General features: G+C 52.4%; 2 protein-coding genes and 1 long non-coding RNA gene across 6 annotated transcripts; 2 read left to right on the top strand and 1 right to left on the bottom strand.

Annotated features, from left to right (window-relative positions):
• Positions 1-497: 497 nt before the first annotated feature.
• LOC138821591 (thrombospondin-3-like) lies at positions 498-10914 on the top strand. 4 transcript variants are annotated; one of them, XM_070013985.1, is made up of 23 exons: positions 498-587; positions 1606-1812; positions 2303-2559; positions 2672-2774; positions 3890-3916; positions 4093-4175; positions 4252-4303; positions 4412-4560; positions 4785-4925; positions 5106-5183; positions 5736-5888; positions 6596-6706; positions 6793-6900; positions 7191-7350; positions 7679-7797; positions 7936-7988; positions 8255-8448; positions 8622-8800; positions 8933-8981; positions 9190-9386; positions 9629-9801; positions 10599-10738; positions 10825-10914. In XM_070013985.1, exons 1-23 carry the CDS (start codon positions 509-511, stop codon positions 10881-10883), a joined length of 2871 nt encoding a protein of 956 aa, XP_069870086.1. In that variant the 5' UTR covers positions 498-508; the 3' UTR covers positions 10884-10914. The 4 variants fall into 4 exon arrangements, with proteins under 4 accessions (XP_069870086.1, XP_069870090.1, XP_069870088.1 ...); XM_070013987.1 differs by having other exon boundaries at positions 535-871; XM_070013989.1 differs by lacking the exon at positions 4093-4175 and having other exon boundaries at positions 4252-4296.
• On the bottom strand, positions 8201-11640 carry LOC138821592 (uncharacterized). Its single transcript, XR_011370170.1, has 3 exons — positions 11318-11640; positions 9566-10068; positions 8201-8513 (listed from the first exon to the last, which is right to left on the bottom strand). It is a non-coding gene; the product is annotated as an uncharacterized lncRNA (long non-coding RNA).
• A 1817-nt stretch (positions 11641-13457) lies between these two features.
• Positions 13458-18634, top strand: LOC138821466 (mucin-1-like). The gene is made up of 7 exons (XM_070013711.1): positions 13458-13581; positions 14055-15700; positions 15801-15853; positions 15994-16124; positions 16267-16388; positions 16471-16620; positions 18243-18634. Exons 1-7 carry the CDS (start codon positions 13524-13526, stop codon positions 18312-18314), a joined length of 2232 nt encoding a protein of 743 aa, XP_069869812.1. The 5' UTR covers positions 13458-13523; the 3' UTR covers positions 18315-18634.
• The last annotated feature ends 67 nt before the right edge of the window (positions 18635-18701 follow it).

Genomic DNA, 18701 nt, shown 5'->3' with positions numbered 1-18701 from the left:
GGTCCGCTTTGAGGATGTGAGAATCCAACATCCTCCAAGCACCAAAGCAAGCTAGTTTCAGCCACTCCTTTGGCATTCTTTTCTGCCAGCAGTGGAATAATGCCCACTGTCTGGCACTATCCATGCCAGGGGTTCCTGCCTTTGCCAATTGCGGCTTCCAGAAAGCAGTAGCATTTATTTGGTAGTGCTGTTTGATGAGGCCCCCAAAAACAGGATGACTGGAGAGAAGGGAGGCACCTGGGAGAGAGGACCATTAGGGAGGAGCAGGAGGCCCCCAAGACTCTTTCCCAGTGCTCCTGGTTCCCACAGCTGGTGATGCCTCTAGGGTGATTGGCAGCTCTTTGTTTCAGCCCCCCCTCCCTCCTCCTCCCCCCCCCCCCCCCCCCCCGCCTGCTACCCCTCCTTCATCTCCCCCCTCTGTCCCTCCGCCCCCCTGCTCCTGCTCTCCGCCTAGCCTTTTCCCCTCCCAGCAGCCTGCTTGCCAGGGGTAGTGAGCCGGCTGAGCGGCATGGAGGCGCTGGAACTTCGGGGGGCCCTGGCTCTTCTCCTTCTTTGCTCTTTTGCATCTGCCAGTCAGGACCTGCAGGGTAAGCCTGACTCTATCCTCTTTAACCCCTAGACCAGGTAGCAGGAAACACATGGGACAGGAGAGAGAGTTAGAGTCTTGAAATTGAGCTGGAGAAAACAGTTACACTACTTAGAGTTAGTGAAATTATGGCCTGGTGGGAGGAGTGGGCGCCAGAGAGGTGGACATGTGTGAATTGGTCAAAATCAAACATGAAGTCAGTGTAGAGGACTCAGGACCTGGATGCTAGGACTGCCTGGCTGGGTTTGTGTCAGAGCCTCCACAGTCTAGGAGGACAGCTTGAAGGTGGGTGCATCATGGATCCTGGACTTTGTTCCCCCTTTTCCCCTGGCTCCTGGCTGCCAAAAGACAGTTTGGGGTGGAGAGTGAAAGTACTGGGCTCTCCCGGAGGTCTGGTGGTAGGATAGGCCCATGGGTGTGGGAGAGGTAGCTGGAGCAGATGACACAGGCAAAGATTCTTTACTGGCTAGAAGGGAAACCACAGATTGGCTGGGACACAGCAAGCAGAGAAGCTGGGTCCTACATTCCCGGAGGGAAAAGCCAGATGGTGGGAGGGTCAGAGACCTCAGTGGGCAGCTGGTCTTATTCAAATAAGCCCCCAGGATAGAAGGAGGGGCACTGTGGTGGGGAATGAGCCAAACCCAGCAGTGAAACCAGTTCTGTACTGTGGGCACCAGGTGCCACTCCTGGGTCTGATCAATCAGGACAGTGTCTCCCTTGCGCCATCTGGTGGGGACATCTTTAATTCATGGGGTAATTTTGTAATTTTTCTGTATTTCTGGAGCGTCTGGCCTCCAGAGTTGTGGAGATAGTACATAATGAGAGAAAGGAATAACCACTATAAACCACTACACTTCAACTCTGATAACAAAATAATTGAATTTTGCCTGATGGTGAGAGAGGACTAGGGTAGGGGTGGGGGTCCAGATTAGGGATGCTCCACCCTTAAGAGCTCTGGGGAGAGGGCAGGTCATAGCACTGATTCTCTTTTCTGATCTTGATAACCCATGCCTGGCCAGTCATTGACCTGCTGACTGTAGGCGAGTCCCGGCAGATGGTAGCTGTGGCCGAGAAGATCCGGACAGCATTACTCACTGCTGGGGACATCTACCTCTTGTCTACCTTCCGCCTGCCCCCCAAGCAAGGTGGTGTCCTCTTTGGCCTCTATTCTCGCCAAGACAACACTCGATGGCTGGAGGCCTCTGTTGTGGGCAAGATTAACAAAGGTGACTGGTGGGCATCTCCTTTCATGCACTGGTGGTCCCCTTAAGCATTGACCCTCATCCCCAACTCCCAAGTGCCTTCTAATTTTCCTTAAGTTCCATTAAGGACCATGGTCTGATCAGGTTTTTCCAGGCACAAGGGGGCACCTGGTATAGGGTGTTTAGGAGGTAGGGATGGGAGGTTGTACTTGAGGATGCTCAGAGGGGGAGGTAAGACATCTATGTCCCAGCAGTGATACTGTCGCATTACTGGGACAGTTCAATGGCCAGTTTAGGAAAGGATAGGGTGATCTGGTGCACCAAAGACTTCAAATAATAGTCACTAAACCAAATTGGAAAACATTTATACTTACTATGTACAAGGTTGAGAAATATGGAGCCAAATTAGGGATGGTATTCCTAGAGATAGGTTTCTGAAAGAGTTGATCCAGGGCTTAACTGGGACCATGGGGGATGGGAGATAGGGCCCATACTGACCTCCGCTCCTGGGCAGTACTGGTGCGGTACCAGCGGGAGGATGGCAAGGTCCATGCAGTGAACCTACAGCAAGCAGGCCTGGCTGATGGGCGCACACACACGGCTCTCCTGCGGCTTCGAGGACCATCCCGACCCAGCCCTGGCTTGCAACTCTATGTGGACTGCAAACTGGGTGACCAATATGCAGGCCTTCCAGCACTGGCCCCCATTCCTCCAGCAGAGGTCAGTGGGCTCGAGATTAAGACAGGACAGAAGGCTTATCTGAGGATGCAGGTGAGCAGGGGGAGGGTCCTCTAAGTGTTGTTGAAACAGTTGTTACCAGTCTTGGGGAGGAACTGGTAGACCCTCCCACCTTACTTGCTATGGGCTTCACTTACTTCCACAGGGCTTTGTGGAATCGATGAAAATTATTCTGGGCGGGTCAATGGCTCGGGTAGGAGCCCTGAGTGAGTGCCCATTCCAAGGTGATGAGTCAATCCACAGTGCAGGTAACACAGTAATTCCTGTGAGATGACAGAGACCATTGTGATCTTTGGTGACTCCTATTCCTTTTGATCTTAAAACTCCTTAACGCCTACTTTTCTGGCTTGCCCATTCCTAGGGCTTCTGACTTGTTGTACCAATCTTTCACCCCTGACTCTAAGCATTGTGAATCAAAAATCTCCCAATTCAGGTTACCCAATTTACTAGAGTAGGTAGAAAAAAAGTTAAGATAAATTGAGAAGATTATAACTGTTGAGGACATTTCAGGGACAAGGGTCTTGCCTGAGGTGCTAGTTTCAAATCTTTTATAGCTTCCCTTGGCTGCTGTCTGCTTGGTCTCTGTGTGTGTGTGTGTGTGTGTGTGTGTGTGTGTGTGTGTGTGTGTGTGTGTGTGTGTGTGTGTGTGTGTGTGTGTGTGTGCTCGCGTGTGCGTGCACCAGTACAGGGTCTTGAACTCAGGACCTTGGCATTGCTTCTTAGCTTTTTCCACTCCATTTGAGCTATAACTATAGCTTTATACCATTTGAGCTGTATCTCCACTTCTGGCTTTTTGGTAGTTAGTGGGAGATAAGAATCTCAAAGCCCAGGCTGGTTTTGAATTGTGATCCTCAGATCTCGTCCTCCTCAGTAGCTAGGATTACAGGTGTAAACCACTGGCGCTGAGCCTGCCTGTCTGATCTTTCTGATAGGGACGCTTGGAGGCTCTAACCTGAGTAAACATTCATATCTCCCAGATATTTCAGAGAAGTGCTCTCATCATAGAAGCTTAGGAGTCAGGGAGGAAATGGAATACTGGGGCCCTGGCCCTGCTTTGGGTACTTTTATTTGGTCTCCTGTGACTACTGTGCCTGGGAACAAGAATTTGGGGCTTAACTTCCTATGATATAAAGAGCTGGTGCTAGTTGGTGATGTGGCCAGTGGTAAAGTACTTGCTTAGCTGTTTGAGGCCCTGGGTTCCAACCGTAACATCTTCAAAGAATAAAAATGCTAAAACTGGCCTTGCTTGCCTGTCACTTTTGCTTTCCTATTTTGCAATACTTTATTGATATTCCGGCTCTGCCCCTCTCTCCCTTCCCCCTCCTCATCAGCCTATCTCCTGACCATGTTTTCTTCTCTCTAGTGGCAAATGCACTGCAGTCCATTCTAGGTAAGTTGATCATGAGGTGGAAGGGGTGAGAATGGGGAGGAGGCCCTACCTAGGCTTTAGCAGCTAATTCCTCTTCAGTCAGATATGGGGATCTTTTTCAGGCATGAACATGCTTATTGCCCAGATAGGCCAAGGGTGAATGTCCCAGTTCTAAACCTCTCCATATCTGATAACAGGGGAACAGACCAAGGCACTGGTCACCCAACTCACCATCTTCAACCAGATCCTTGTGGAGCTACGGGATGATATTCGAGATCAGGTTTGAGTGGGCAAGCCAAGGGTAATTCTGGGGTGGGCTGGAAGATGCTGAGAGCTGAGTGCTACCCATCCTCCAGGTGAAGGAAATGTCCCTCATCCGAAACACTATCATGGAGTGTCAGGTGTGCGGTGAGTGGGAGAGTAGGGGAGGGCTTCTGTGCTTCCCACCCCCAAGGCTTTGGCCTCTCCTTCCCAGATATGAATGGTGACTCCTGGGTGGTTATGTCCACCTTCCAGGTTTCCATGAACAGCGTTCCCACTGCAGCCCCAACCCCTGCTTTCGAGGTGTGGACTGCATGGAAGTATACGAGTACCCAGGCTATCGCTGTGGGCCCTGTCCCCCTGGCCTGCAGGGCAACGGCACTCACTGCGATGACATCAATGAGGTGGGGGAGGGCACAATCCACAAGGGAGTGTTAATGTGGGATAAGGTAAATACTGATCAGAAGCAGAGGAACCTGGGATTTAGAAGAGGTCAAAGACCAGCAAAGAAGACAGAAGGGAGATAGAGGGCTTCACAAGGAAAGAACTAGGGGAGTGGCAGGAAGGAGGGAGGCTTAGGTAGGATCAGTTTCCCAGTGTTGATCTTTCTTCTTGTTCTGGTCCACAGTGTGCTCATGCTGATCCCTGTTTCCCTGGCTCCAGCTGTATCAACACCATGCCTGGCTTCCACTGTGAGGCCTGTCCTCGAGGATACAAGGGCACCCAGGTGTCTGGTGTGGGCATCGACTATGCCAGGGCCAGCAAACAGGTCAGATTGGATTATATGGGCAAGGGATCTTGGCTTTGTAGAACACTTGATAAATGGGATGATAATGACTTTATGAGCTGAGTCTGGGTATATCCAAGTGTACAGATAGGATTCACTGCCTTCTTTTGTATCTGTGAGATCCACCATAGGTCTAGTTCCACTCAAACTCTGCTCTTTCAGGTCTGCAATGACATTGATGAATGTAATGATGGTAATAATGGTGGCTGTGACCCAAATTCCATCTGTACCAACACTGTGGTGAGCTGAGCACCCTGCATATGTCTGGGGAGGTGGGAATGGGTAACACCGTCTCCTCAAATTTCCTGCTGTCCTTCTTTCCTAGGGCACAACTCACACTAGGTGTTCACATGGACCTGGCTGAGAATTGTAGGTTTAGCCTCTTATTAGCTGTGACCTTTAAGTAACCTTTTTGGAGCCATAGCTTCAGTATTTATTTATTTTTTTTTATTTTTATTTTTTTTTGGGTCCAGTTGTGGGCCTGAACTCTAGGCCTGGGCGCTGTCCCTCAGCTCTTCAGCTCAAGGCTAGCGCTCTAACACTTGAGCCACAACGCCACTTCTGGCTTTTTCTTATGTGGTGCTGAGGAATCGAACCCAGGGCCTCATGCATGCAAAGCAAGCACTCTACCACTGAGCCACCTTCCCAGCCCCAAGCTTCAGTATTTAAAAAAAAAATGGGGCTCTCATCTACCTGAGATGGTTGTCCTGCGAACCTGGAGATGCTGCTTTCCACGGAGCTGCTCCTAACCACCTGCGCATCACCTTGCTGATTCTACTTCTCCACTTTTAGGGGTCTTTCAAATGTGGGCCTTGCCGCCTGGGTTTCCTGGGCAACCAGAGCCAGGGATGCCTCCCAGCAAGGACCTGCCACAGCCCAACCCACAGCCCCTGCCATGTCCATGCCCACTGTCTCTTTGAACGCAACGGTGCAGTGTCTTGCCAGGTGAGCTAGCTTGGGATTTGCAAAAAGGAGTAAATCTGGCTGAGTGCTAGTGGCTCATGCCTGTAATCCTAGCTACTTAGGAGACTGACCACCTCCCAGCCCAGAACAGGAAAGTCTGTGTGGGACTCACATCTCCAATTAGCTACTTCCCAAAACAGAAATGGAGCCATGGGCTGGGCGCTGGTGGCTCACGCCTGTTATCCTAGCTACTCAGGAGGCTGAGATCTGAGGATCGGGGTTCAAAGCCAGCTCGGGCAGGAGAGATCGTGAGACTCTTATCTCCAGTAAACCACCAGAAAACCGGAAGTGGCGTTGTAGCTCAAATGGTAGAGTGCTCGCCTTGAGCTGAAGAGCTGAGGGACAGCGGTCAGTCCCAGAGTTCAAGCCCCACGACTGACAAAAAAAAAAAAAAGAAATGGAGCCATGGCTCTAGTGGTAGAGCACTAGCCTTGAGCCAAAAAGCTTAGAGCTAATGCCTAGTACCTAGACCCTAGTTCACACAGACATGAACACACACACACACACACACACACACACACCTACCTACCTCTGTAGGAATGGATAAGGCTAGTGAAGTTGTTTAGAGATTGGGCCAAGGGCAGTCATAAAGGAAAATGGTAGTAGGGAGAATAGTTTCTGGAGCAGGAACAAGAGTGGAGTGAAGGGGTGCCAGCTCAAACTAACTACTACTTTCTCTGCTGTCCCAGTGTAATGTGGGCTGGGCAGGGAATGGGAACGTGTGTGGACCTGATACGGACATCGATGGCTACCCAGACCAGGCGCTTCCCTGCATGGATAACAACAAACACTGCAAGCAGGTGCTGGGGGCCAGGGTCCAGATGAGGTGGGGAACCCCAGACTGGCTTAGGCTAGAACTTATTTCTTTCCTTCCTCTGAACTGCAGGACAACTGCCTTTTGACACCAAACTCTGGGCAGGAAGATGCTGATAATGACGGTGTGGGGGACCAATGTGATGATGATGCTGATGGGGACGGGATCAAGAATGTTGAGGTGGCTTCCAGACCATACGCCCCTTCTAGCTCCTTTGCTCTCTTCATGCTATGTCTCTCATTGCACCTCATAATCCTATGTCATCTTAGTCCTTGGTGATTTTCTGGAAGGGCCACAGGACTCTACACTAGGGAAGCCTAAACATGGCTCCTACGATAAGACAAACTACATAGAGGCCGAGTGGGCGGAACTGTACCAGTTTAGTTATCCCAACGATTACAGGATAGTTATCTTAGACAAGGAGAGTTTGGGAGACCATTGACCCCTTACCTCTTACCCCTTTGACCCAGGACAACTGCCGATTATTTCCTAACAAGGACCAGCAGAACTCAGATACAGATTCATTTGGTGATGCCTGTGACAACTGCCCCAATGTTCCCAACAATGACCAGAAGGACACAGATGGCAATGGAGAAGGAGATGCCTGTGACAACGACGTGGATGGGGATGGTGCAGGCTGGGGTTAAGGGGGGGTGGCTGGGAGACTTGTGAAATTTGGACAGGTAATAGTGAGGCAGGGAGGCTGGGAAGAACTGAGGAACTATGCTTATGGGAGTTGGCCTGGATGTGGTGGTGATTACCTGCTGCAGCAGTTGATGGAAATGTGAAATAGGGAATAGGCGTTGGGGGTGAGGCTAGAGGATCAAACAAGGCAAAGGCAGATTTTCTGAGCAGTTGTCCTCTGTGTAAGAACACAAAGCTCACCAACCTAGAAGTGATGGACATGTTCTACTGACAACTTTGTGCTTTTTTTTTTTTTTTTTTTTTTGTCTTCTAGGCATCCCCAATGGACTGGACAATTGTCCTAAAGTTCCCAACCCACTCCAGACAGATAGGGATGAGGATGGAGTGGGAGATGCTTGTGACAGCTGCCCTGAAATGAGCAATCCTACCCAGGTACAGAGGAATGGCAAGGGCAGGGAGAGGGAGAAGGGTGGGTGAAAAGGTGGATGAATCCCCAGCCCTCTGGATGGGAAAGGGGTCACCTTCTTTGGAGTTATCAAGAGATGGTGAGATCAGGCCCCACTCTCTCAGACAGATGCAGACAGCGACCTGGTGGGTGATGTGTGTGACACTAATGAAGACAGGTAGAGTCCTGGCCAAGAATTGCAAGGCTTCAGGAAATATTTTACTTTCCTCTAGTACATTCTCAGTTGCCTCTATGATGTACAACTATTGAGCAGGAAGTTATTCTCATAGTCTATCCCCTATTCCTACTGCTGTACCCTTACCACCTCTGTCTGCAGGGACCTGGTTGGGTGGAGGGCAGGATACCCCAAAGAAACTCTTACACAGAAGATAGGTGAAGGTGGGGGTACCTTTAGAGCCTTTATTTGTTTATTCTTCTGAACAGCGATGGGGATGGACATCAGGACACTAAGGACAACTGCCCACAGCTGCCAAACAGCTCCCAGTTAGACTCAGACAATGACGGACTTGGAGATGAGTGTGATGGGGATGATGACAATGATGGCATCCCAGATTATGTACCACCTGGTCCTGATAACTGTCGTCTGGTACCCAATCCCAATCAGAAGGACTCAGATGGTAAGGCTGAAGCATCAGAGGGGGTTTGACTGGTACAAGCTTTGTTCAAGGAGAGGCAGCAGGTCCTATGGGGGCTCAAGGAAAGGTAGGAAAAAGTTAGAAATGCAAAATCTAAGAGATAACAGTGGTCATTGACCAGGGACTTCATGAACACCTAGTCTTACTCCACCCAGGTAATGGTGTTGGTGATGTATGTGAAGATGACTTTGACAATGATGCAGTGGTTGATCCTCTGGATGTGTGTCCTGAAAGTGCAGAGGTAACCCTCACAGACTTTCGTGCCTATCAGACTGTCGTCCTGGATCCTGAAGGTGATGCTCAGATTGACCCAAACTGGGTTGTACTCAATCAGGTACTCAGGGATGTGGGCTGGGCAGGTACACTCAAGACCACATCACTAGATGAGGTCCAGAGGTGGTGGTGGTGGTGGGAATCAGGTACTTGGATCAGGGCTTTTGTTTTTTTTTCTTTATTCAACCCCTAGGGCATGGAAATTGTTCAGACCATGAACAGTGACCCTGGCCTGGCAGTCGGTATGTAAAGGATACCTAGTTCAATATAATTCCCAAATGAAAGGGATAAAAGAGGGTCGGGGAGGATGGAGAAGATAGGCAAAGATGAGAGAAAAGGCAGTGAAGTAAGCTAGCCATAAAGATAGCTGGCATCCTTCCCAACTCCCCACCCCACAGTGGACCACCAGTATCTTTGCTGCCCCTAACTTTTCTCTCATCCCCACCTTAGGATATACAGCCTTCAATGGTGTGGACTTTGAAGGCACCTTCCATGTAAACACAGTCACTGACGATGACTACGCAGGCTTTCTCTTCAGTTACCAGGACAGTGGACGCTTCTATGTGGTCATGTGGAAGCAGACAGAGCAGACCTACTGGCAGGCCACACCTTTCCGTGCCGTTGCTCAGCCTGGCCTGCAGCTCAAGGTACCCCAGCTGCCCAGTTTCCCCAACCTTCCCCAAAGCTCTCTCTTCCAATCCAACCTCAGAGCCTCCCCCACTGCCTGACTGGGAACTCTTTTACCCAAAGGCCTTGCCTGGATGCCTGCTTTGTGGGACTCTGGAGAATTCTGACCACCCTGACTTCTATTTCCACCGGCACTTACCAAACTTTTCTTGCCCTTCTTCTAATCATGTGGTTGATTACTGTCTTTGCCAATGATCCTCAGGCTGTGACATCGGTGACTGGTCCAGGTGAGCATCTCAGGAATGCCTTGTGGCATACTGGCCACACCCCTGATCAGGTCCGACTTCTGTGGACTGATCCACGAAATGTGGGCTGGCGTGACAAGACCTCCTATCGCTGGCAGCTGCTGCATCGGCCCCAAGTTGGTTACATTCGGTGAGGAGAGGAGTTGGGCCCTACAGGGTGGGGCCCCAGGCTCAGTCCTTTCCTTCCCTCAGTAGCTAGGGCTCAACAGTGACCTCACCTTGGCATAATTCTTTAGTGGGGACTACAGCTACTTCCTTCCATCTCCCTCTCACTATAGACATGCCCTCTGTGAAACAAGGGCATTGGGTAAGCTAGATGCCTTTTCCATTTTCTGGGAATCTGTAGAGCAGCTTAAGTCGTGCATCCCGGACAGAACCAGTTCCATCAGCTTCTGACCTGGAAGGGATCATTTACAGAAGAGCAAACAGAGGCCCAGATCTCACAGTTCAGCATTTTGTCCATAAGTTTGCATTTCCCTCGGACAAGTATGCTCCCTAGTTAATGACGGTGACTAATGGAGGGAAGGGAAACTGATCTCCCTCAAGGCTGGACTTTCCATGGCTAAGAGCCCAGGGTCCAAGGGTCTGGGCTGATTCTTCTTTAAGGTGCCCTGGACTGTGGGGCGCCTGGGCCGGGGATAAAGGGGGGTGGACTAGAGCCTGGGAAGCGGGTGACTTCACCCCCCAGCCCATTGTGCTCATCGTCATGGCAACCCAATCCTCGCTTGGAATGTGGCTGGTGCTTTGAGATGCAAAAGGGGCTGGACAAAGAGCTAGGGGCCCCTGGCCTGAGAAAAAGCACCCCCTTTCCCTCCCCTTTCCTTCCTCCCCTCCCTTCTCTCAGGATGGGTGAGCTCAAGGGGGTGGGGGCTGGGGATGAACAAGGCAGAGGAAAGGACACCACTGGATGCCCCTCATCCTGAACAGGGTGAAGCTCTATGAGGGTCCCCAGCTAGTGGCGGATTCTGGGGTAATCATCGACACATCCATGCGAGGAGGACGTCTTGGTGTGTTCTGCTTCTCCCAAGAAAACATCATATGGTCCAATCTCCAGTACCGATGCAATGGTGAGGCTCCAAACCAAGATCAACCTGACTGTTCTCATGTCCTGGGAAAGCCACATCCTCTGACCTTCCTTTTTCCCTTTCTTCAGATACAGTGCCTGAGGACTTTGAGCCATTCCGGAGGCAGCTACTACAGGGAAGGGTGTGAGGAGGTGGCCACCGGATTCAGAATTCTGATTTGAGACCCTTTGGCCTTGGGGTCCATTGTGGAGACCCTGGGATCTAAACTATAGCCCCTCAGCCAAATAGACCCTCCTCTGGCACCCATCAGAAGTTCAGCCCCAGAGGGGTAGTGACCACATAGTTCAGGTGTTGGGAAATTTTCAAGGGGTATTACTCAGGTACTAACCCCAGGAGAGATAACAGCCCCACTGCCATAAAGTTCCAGTTGTTTTCTAAGCCAGTGCAATTGCTTATTTTAGGGATTCCCCCCCTCCCCAGGATATGGTGGGGAACAGAAAGTTGAGGGGGTAAAAGAGAAAGGCTGGTAGGTTGTAAGAAATCTAGGGAAAAGTTTGTGTGAGTTTGGGGAGGAGGAGAGAAAGGTGCCAGATAGGGTTAAGTGAAGGATGGGGTACTTACTGGTCGGATGATGACTAAAGTCCTTCCAGCCCCACTTACTCACGGTGACAGCGTCGACACTCCAGTCTATCTTAGCCAGGATCGACAACCAGGAAGGCGGGAGGGCTGCCTCATTCGGGATGAGGGGAGGCCGGGGGGCCGAGGGGGCCGGAGGCCGGGACGAGTGCAATATTGGCGGGGGAAAGAACAACACTGCACCGCGTCCCGTCCCTCCCGCCCGCCCGGGGGCGGGGGGAACCCAAGGACCAGGGCGCCTTAAGGAGTTGGCTTCATCTTAAAGGCCGGCCAAAGACTTGGCGCTCCAAAAGGTGAAAGGGATGGTAAGGGGGGGGGGGGTCGGAGAAGAAGAGACCGTAACACCCTCGAAGGCCGCTTCCCGACGCTTGGGAGTTGCGCGCGCTTGCTCTTTAAATACTCAGACTGAGCGGCGCGGAGCGGTCGCTATGGTGACGCGTGTCCCAGCAACGGAACTGAATGGCAGTTGCCTGGCAACTCCGGTAGTTGAGGTTTGGGACCGCCCACTTAGATACTTGTACTTTCTCCCGCCCGCCCGCCCGCCCGGGGATGGGGAGCCTTCCCCGCCTCCAGCCCGCGGGCCTCCGCGCGCTGACGCACCGCAACCCCGCCCCCCTGCCCGGGTCCCGAGCCCGCCTCGGGCACCCACCGCGGCACAAAACCGCTCCTTGGAGGTCGGGCGGGACGGCACTAGAGCCCGCGTCTCAAGACCAGGGCTTCCCCGCCCTCCCCCATTCCCACGCCGCCCTGAAATCTTAAAAAAAAAAATGCTTTCCAATCCGTATCGTCAGAGCTGAGAATCGTTTTTCCAGTACAGTCGTCACTGCTTGGGCTTAGACCACAGCCCAGCAGCGCAGAATCTCGCCTGAGATCTTCAACTCCGGGGGGCTGTGGTCCCAAAGGCCGGGGCCCGTAGTATTTCAGCCCTTCAAAAGACCGCTCGTTTCTCACTCATTACCAACATCTACATACGACTTTGCCCTCCCACTACATGTATACCTGTCCCAAATACTACTTTCTGAAAGTTCTGTACCCCCTAAAACTTGTTCGGCAGTCCAACCCACTCTGGGCTTCCTAAATATCCAACTTCCCCCCCTCCCACATTCCAGTGTCCCCTCCCACATACCTCCAGGCCCCTTCCACATTCCTCAGGACCCCACCCACTTAGAGCCATTTCCTGCAGACACCACCTGAAGCTCTGGAGGCTCCCCCCTACCGTTCCCAGCCCCGCCACTGCGCTCTGCGTTCCTCCTGCTCCGTCCCAGGCCATTGTTCTTCTCACCTGGGTCTAGCTTCCCCAGGATCTTTGACCCCACTTGGGCTATGCTGCTCAACCCCCCTCTCCACTCCATTCGGGGGCAGCCCCCTCGACCCTTGAGGGTCGGTCCCTCAAGACTCGTGGTGACCACTAGAGGGCAGGAACTTCGAGTCCGCGCTGCCGGCTGGCTGCCACTGAGGTGAAGGGTTGCGAAGGACCTTAGGGTTCGTCCTTTAAGTGGAAATTCCCCCCCCCCCCCTTAGCTAAGGAAGGAACTCAGGCTTCTGGGAAGTCCAGCCAGGGCGGGGATGTGGGTTTCAGGGTAGAAACACGGGGAACACGAGGCGGGGAGCGGTAAGAAGGGTGGGGCTATTCCGGGAAGTGGGGGATGGGGGAGAGAGGAGGGAGCCCAAAACTAGAGCCTAGTCCACTCATTATGAAGCCTTCTTATTTCTTCCCCCTCCAAAAGTAGGGCTGGAGGAAAGTAGGGAAGTGGAGGGAGGCGGGTTGTGTGTGTAGTGGTGGGCTTCTTGGCTACTGTCCAACCTGCTTTCTGCTCCCTTTCCTGACCTTAGTGGTTGCCCTGTGACTAAACCTGTAGCCAGGGGGCCCAGACTGCCCCCCCCCCAGCACAGAGCCAGGGAGTGGTTGGTGAAATGGGGAGGTCAGTTGGAAAACAAACAGGTTGTCATAAGGTTGAGTGATTGGAGCCCAAGTACCCTACCCGAGAATGGTTGGGGAGGAGGAGGAAAAGGTAGGAGGTACAGAAGGGGGGAGTGGGTGGAGTTTTGTCACCTGTCACCTGCTCCTGCTGTGCCTAGGGCGGGAAGGGGGGGAGACCGGTATAAAGCAGCAAGCGCCAGCCCAGTTCTACCTCATTCTCGGCGCCTGCTTGAATCTGCTCTGCCCCCTCCCCACCAGTCCACCACCATCATGGCTCGGGCCATCCAGGCCCCTTTCCTCCTGCTCCTGCTACTAGTGCTTTCCACAGGTGAGGTGCATGGGTTGGGAGGGACTGCCCTTCTCTTGTGGTCTTCCTGGCCTTTCTGTGAGTTTTCTTTACTGGCAGATGGCAGCACAAGAGTCAGAAATTTCAGACAGGATGGCCCAGTCTGGAGAGGCTAAGTCCAGGCTGAGAAGAAGCGGCCTCTGCTCAAGCAGGAGTCTAGAGGAAAGGGAGTCAGGAGAGGCAAGTCTTAGTAGTGAGAATGGGCTTTCCAGGAGCACAGGAGAGCCGGAAGAGGGGGAGGTGGCCTGTTGGGAGGGGAGACTCAGGGGCTGCCTGCTTACTCTGATGTACACTCCAGCCCAATAGTTCTTATAACTTCTGGCCTCAGAACAGAAAAACAGACTTCGACTGTCCAATGCAACCAAGTGTCCAATCCTATTGAGAGAAAGGCTATATATGTGATTCTAGTTTACTCCCCTCCCTCAGCCCTGCTTCAGGCTCTGTTGCCGTTCCAGGTCACAAGGAAGGTGTCGTCTTAGGAACTTCATCCACTACCATTACAGCCCATTCTAGCACCCCAACGCCAACCACCAGTGCTTTATCAGTCTCTGCCACCGCCACTGTCCACACCAGCACCCCAACTCCAAGCACCAGCTCTGCATCAGTCCATACTGGCACCCCAACTCCAACCACCAGCTCTGCATCAGTCCATACTGGCACCCCAACTCCAACCACCAGCTCTGCATCAGTCCATACTGGCACCCCAACTCCAACCACCAGCTCTGCATCAGTCCATACTGGCACCTCAACTCCAACGACCAGTGCTACATCAGACTCTGCCACCACCACTGTCCACACCAGCACCTCAACTCCAACTACCAGCTCTGCATCAGTCTATAGTGGCACCCCAACTCCAACCACCAGCTCTTCATCAGTCCATACTGACACATCAACTCCAGCCACCAGCTCTTCATCAGTCCATACTGGCACATCAACTCCAACCACCAGCGCTGCATCAGTCCATAATGGCACCCCAACTCCAACCACCAGCGCTACATCAGGCTCTGCCACCACCACAGTCCACACCGGCACCTCAGCTCCAACTACCAGCGCTGTATTAGTCCATACTGGTACCTCAGTTCCATTCACCAGCTCTGCATCAGTCCATACTGGCACTCCAACTACCAGCTCTGCATTAGTCCATACTGGCACCCCAACTCCAACCACCAGCGCTGCATCAGGCTCTACCACCACCACTGTCCACACCAACACTTCAACTCCAACTACCAGCTCTTCATCAGTCCATACTGACACATCAACTCCAGCCACCAGCTCTTCATCAGCCCATACTGGCACATCAATTCCAACCACCAGCGCTGCATCAGTCCATACTGGCACCCCAACTCCAACCACCAGCGCTACATCAGGCTCTGCCACCACCACAGTTCACACTGGCACCTCAGCTCCAACTACCAGCACTGCATCAGTCCATACTGGTACCTCAGTTCCATCCACCAGCACTGCATCAGTCCATACTGGTACCTCAGTTCCATCCACCAGCTCTGCATCAGTCCATGGTGGCACCCCAACTCCAACCACCAGCGCTGCATCAGGCTCTGCCACCACCACTGTCCACACCAACACTTCAACTACCAGCTCTGCATCAGTCCATATTGTAACTCCAACTCCAACCACCAGCGCTGCATCAGTCTATACTGGTACCTCAGTTCCATCCACCAGCTCTGCATCAGTCCATGGTGGCACCCCAGCTCCAACCACTAGTGTTACAGCAGGCTCTGCCACCACCACTGTCCACACCAGCACCTCAACTCCAACCACCAGCTCTGCACCAGTTCACACTGGCACCTCAACTCCAACCACCAGCACTGCATCAATCCATGAAGGCATCTCAACTCCAACTACCAGCACTGCTTCAGTCCCGGGTAGCACCGCTGTTATTGCTACTACAGTCCCTGTTGGCAACAGTACTCACTCTTCAACTCCTAGCCAGCAGTCTGCTACCCCTACCACCCTTGCCAGTGCTGTTGAGGTCTCCTTCTTCTCCCTGTCTTTTTCTATTTTAAACCACGAGTTTAACTCTTCCTTGGAAGATCCTACAACCAACTATTATAAAGAGCTGAAGGGAAACATTTCTGGATTGGTGAGTATCTACATTTCTGCCATGCTTTCTTTTAAAAGTAGCCTTCCATAACTGCTTTAATCCTTTACATCAAGCCTAAGTCCTTTCTCTCCTACCACAGTGTTTGCAGGCTTTTAAGCAAGATTTTCTGGGCCTCTTTGATGTCAAGTTCAGGTATAGTTGTAGGGAATGGGTATTGTCATAATTGTGGGGAGGGACTGGGGTGCCCTTATGATGGGGGAAGGGGAGGGAGGGAGAGAATACTGAGCCAGAAACTGGGGTCTATGGCTAAGTTGTTTATTTCTTATGACCAGGCGAGGATCAGTGTTGGTGGAATCCATTCTGGCCTTACGGAACGATACCATCAGTGCCGACGAGGTGAAATCACGGGTTATGCAGCATGGCAAGAATCCCAGCTATGGTCTGATCATCTCAGAAGTCAGTGGTGAGGCTCTATCCCCAGCTATAGTCCAGGACCACAGAGAGCCCCTCTCCTCCAGCCTGGGTTCCTACTCTTCCCTTTGATGCTAGCTGGGAGAGGACCACCCCCTTCTGAGGACCTCTTTGACCACTGCTTTTTCTTTTAGCACGTGACGTGCTGCTTCCTTCCTCTGCTCAGTCTTGGTCTGGTGTACCAGGCTGGGGCATTGCCCTGTTGGTACTGGTCTGTGTGTTGGTCACAATAACCATCATCTATCTCCTTGCTGTGGTAAGTGTTCAATTCTGGCCTTTACCAGAGTGCTTCTGGTGAAAGGAGCCACTTGGCCCACCATAACCTCCTGTCCCCCCAGACTGTGTTTCAGTGCCGGCGAAAGAACTACGGGCAGCTAGACCTCTTTCCAGCCCGGGACACCTACCATCCAATGAGTGAATACCCCACTTACCACACCCATGGGCGTTACATAGCCCCTGGCAATACCAAACGTAGCCCCTATGAAGAGGTAAGGCTAGATCCCACTGGCAGGGTGTAGGAGTAGAGGCCTAGTTGGGCCTTAAAAAGTCCAAAGAGGGGCTGGGAAGGTGGCTCAGTGGTAGAGTGCTTGCCTTGCATGCCTGAAGCCCTGGGTTCGATTCCTCAGCACCACATAAGCAAAAAGAAAAAAGTCGGAAGTGGCGCTGTGGCTCAAGTGGTAGAGCGCTAGCCTTGAGCTGAAGAGCTGAGGGACAGTGCCCAGGCCCAGAGTTCAGGCCCCATGACCGGACCCAAAAAAAAAAAAATAAGTCCAAAGAGCAGGGCACTGGTGGCTCACGCCTGTAATCATAGCTACTCTGGAAGCTGAGATCTGAGGTACACAGTTCAAAGCCAGCACAGGCAGAAAGTCCAGGAGACTCTTATCTCCAATAAACCACTAGAAAACCAGAAGTGCCACTGTGGCTTAAATAGTAGAGCGCTTGCCTTGAGCTGAAGAAGAGCTGAGGGACAGTTCAAGCCCCACGACCGACCAAACAAACAAACAAAACAAAAAGTCCAAAGAACTTGGAAGAAGTGAGTAGAGAGGCCCTGCGAGGATGGGGTGGCAGTCAGAAGAGTTCTGGAAGACAGCCTGAGGAGGGGAACCACCTTCACTACCAGCCCAAAAGATCCTGGCCTGGCCACATTAATTGTGGCTGAACTGGCCCTGACACAGAGGCAGTGCTCATTAGGATGGCCCAGAGGCAAAATGGGTGTGGATCTGTGCTCCGGAGCCCTTCCTGCCAAGTCACAAGCAATAGCTGAGCACCTGTGCTGACACCTCCTAGGAGTGGGGAGTAGCTAGGGAGGGCTGAGGGGCTGGGACAGAGAGGAAGAGTCTCCTCAAGCCAGGAGATCCTGGAATGGGTTTGGGAGCCTCCAGGAAGAGAGGCCCCCTCCCTTTTCTCTCTTGACCTTTTTCTGCAAGACCTAGTAAATAATTACTGTGGCCACCTGGAACTGGAAAGCCACTGGTGGGGGAGGAGACAAGTTTCCTTTCCTTGCCCTTTCTTCCTCTTGGGGGAATCGCCACACACACACACACACACACACACACACACACACACACACACACACACACACACACACACACACACACACACACACACACACACACACACACACACACACACACACACACACACACACACACACCCTTGGGCTGGATTTGCCAAGAATGGAAGGAAAAGGGGGCAGGAGGGGCACTTAGGAGAGGGGGTATAGAGGAGGGGGAGGTGATTGCCACACACACACACACACACACACACACACACACACACACACACACACACACACACACACACACACACACACACACACACACACACACACACACACACACACACACACACACACACACACACACACACACACACACACACACACACACACACACACACCCTTGGGCTGGATTTGCCAAGAATGGAAGGAAAAGGGGGCAGGAGGGGCACTTAGGAGAGGGGGTATAGAGGAGGGGGAGGTGATTGTTTACAGTCACCTGGTAGCTCTGGGGCCCAGCAGGTGCTCTCCTTGAATTAACCCATTGAGAGCTGACTAGGCCTAGCAGGTAGTTTCTACCTCTCATCACAAATCTCTTTTCTCTCCACTCAGGTTTCTGCAGGCAATGGTGGCGGCCTCTCTTACACAAACCCAGCAGTGTCAGCTACTTCTGCCAACTTGTAGGGGGCAGTTTACCCACTCAAGGGTCATCAGTGCTGGTCCCCTCCCTCAGGTTCTTCACTGCCAGAAACCCTCTCTATTCTGACCTGGGCTGGTGAACTGGGATTTCTGGTGGGCTGCTTCACAGCCTGCTCCAAAGGAGGCTTTGCTTAAATCCTTAACCCATTGTAGCCCAGTGAAGCCCAGCCCTGCCCCAGGGGGGACATACTGGGGACATTGTGGGGAGCCCTGGTGGCTCCCAAGAGGACTGGCCTAGAAAGCCTTGAGATGGGGATGGGAACCAAACATGGCTGAATAAAATGTGATCTCTCCTCTTGTGCTAACTGGTGATTCTTCATTTGCAACTGGTGGGTAGGAGGGGCAGATCACCATGAGCCTGTGAGGGGCCTG

This window comes from Dipodomys merriami, unplaced genomic scaffold (assembly GCF_024711535.1).
Source record: "Dipodomys merriami isolate MVZ:Mamm:240054 unplaced genomic scaffold, mDipMer1.0.p SCAF_92, whole genome shotgun sequence".
Taxonomy (NCBI): Eukaryota; Metazoa; Chordata; class Mammalia; order Rodentia; family Heteromyidae; genus Dipodomys; species Dipodomys merriami.
The sequence above is the reverse complement of the archived record's forward strand: the minus strand, read 5'-3'. Positions and strand labels throughout refer to the sequence as shown.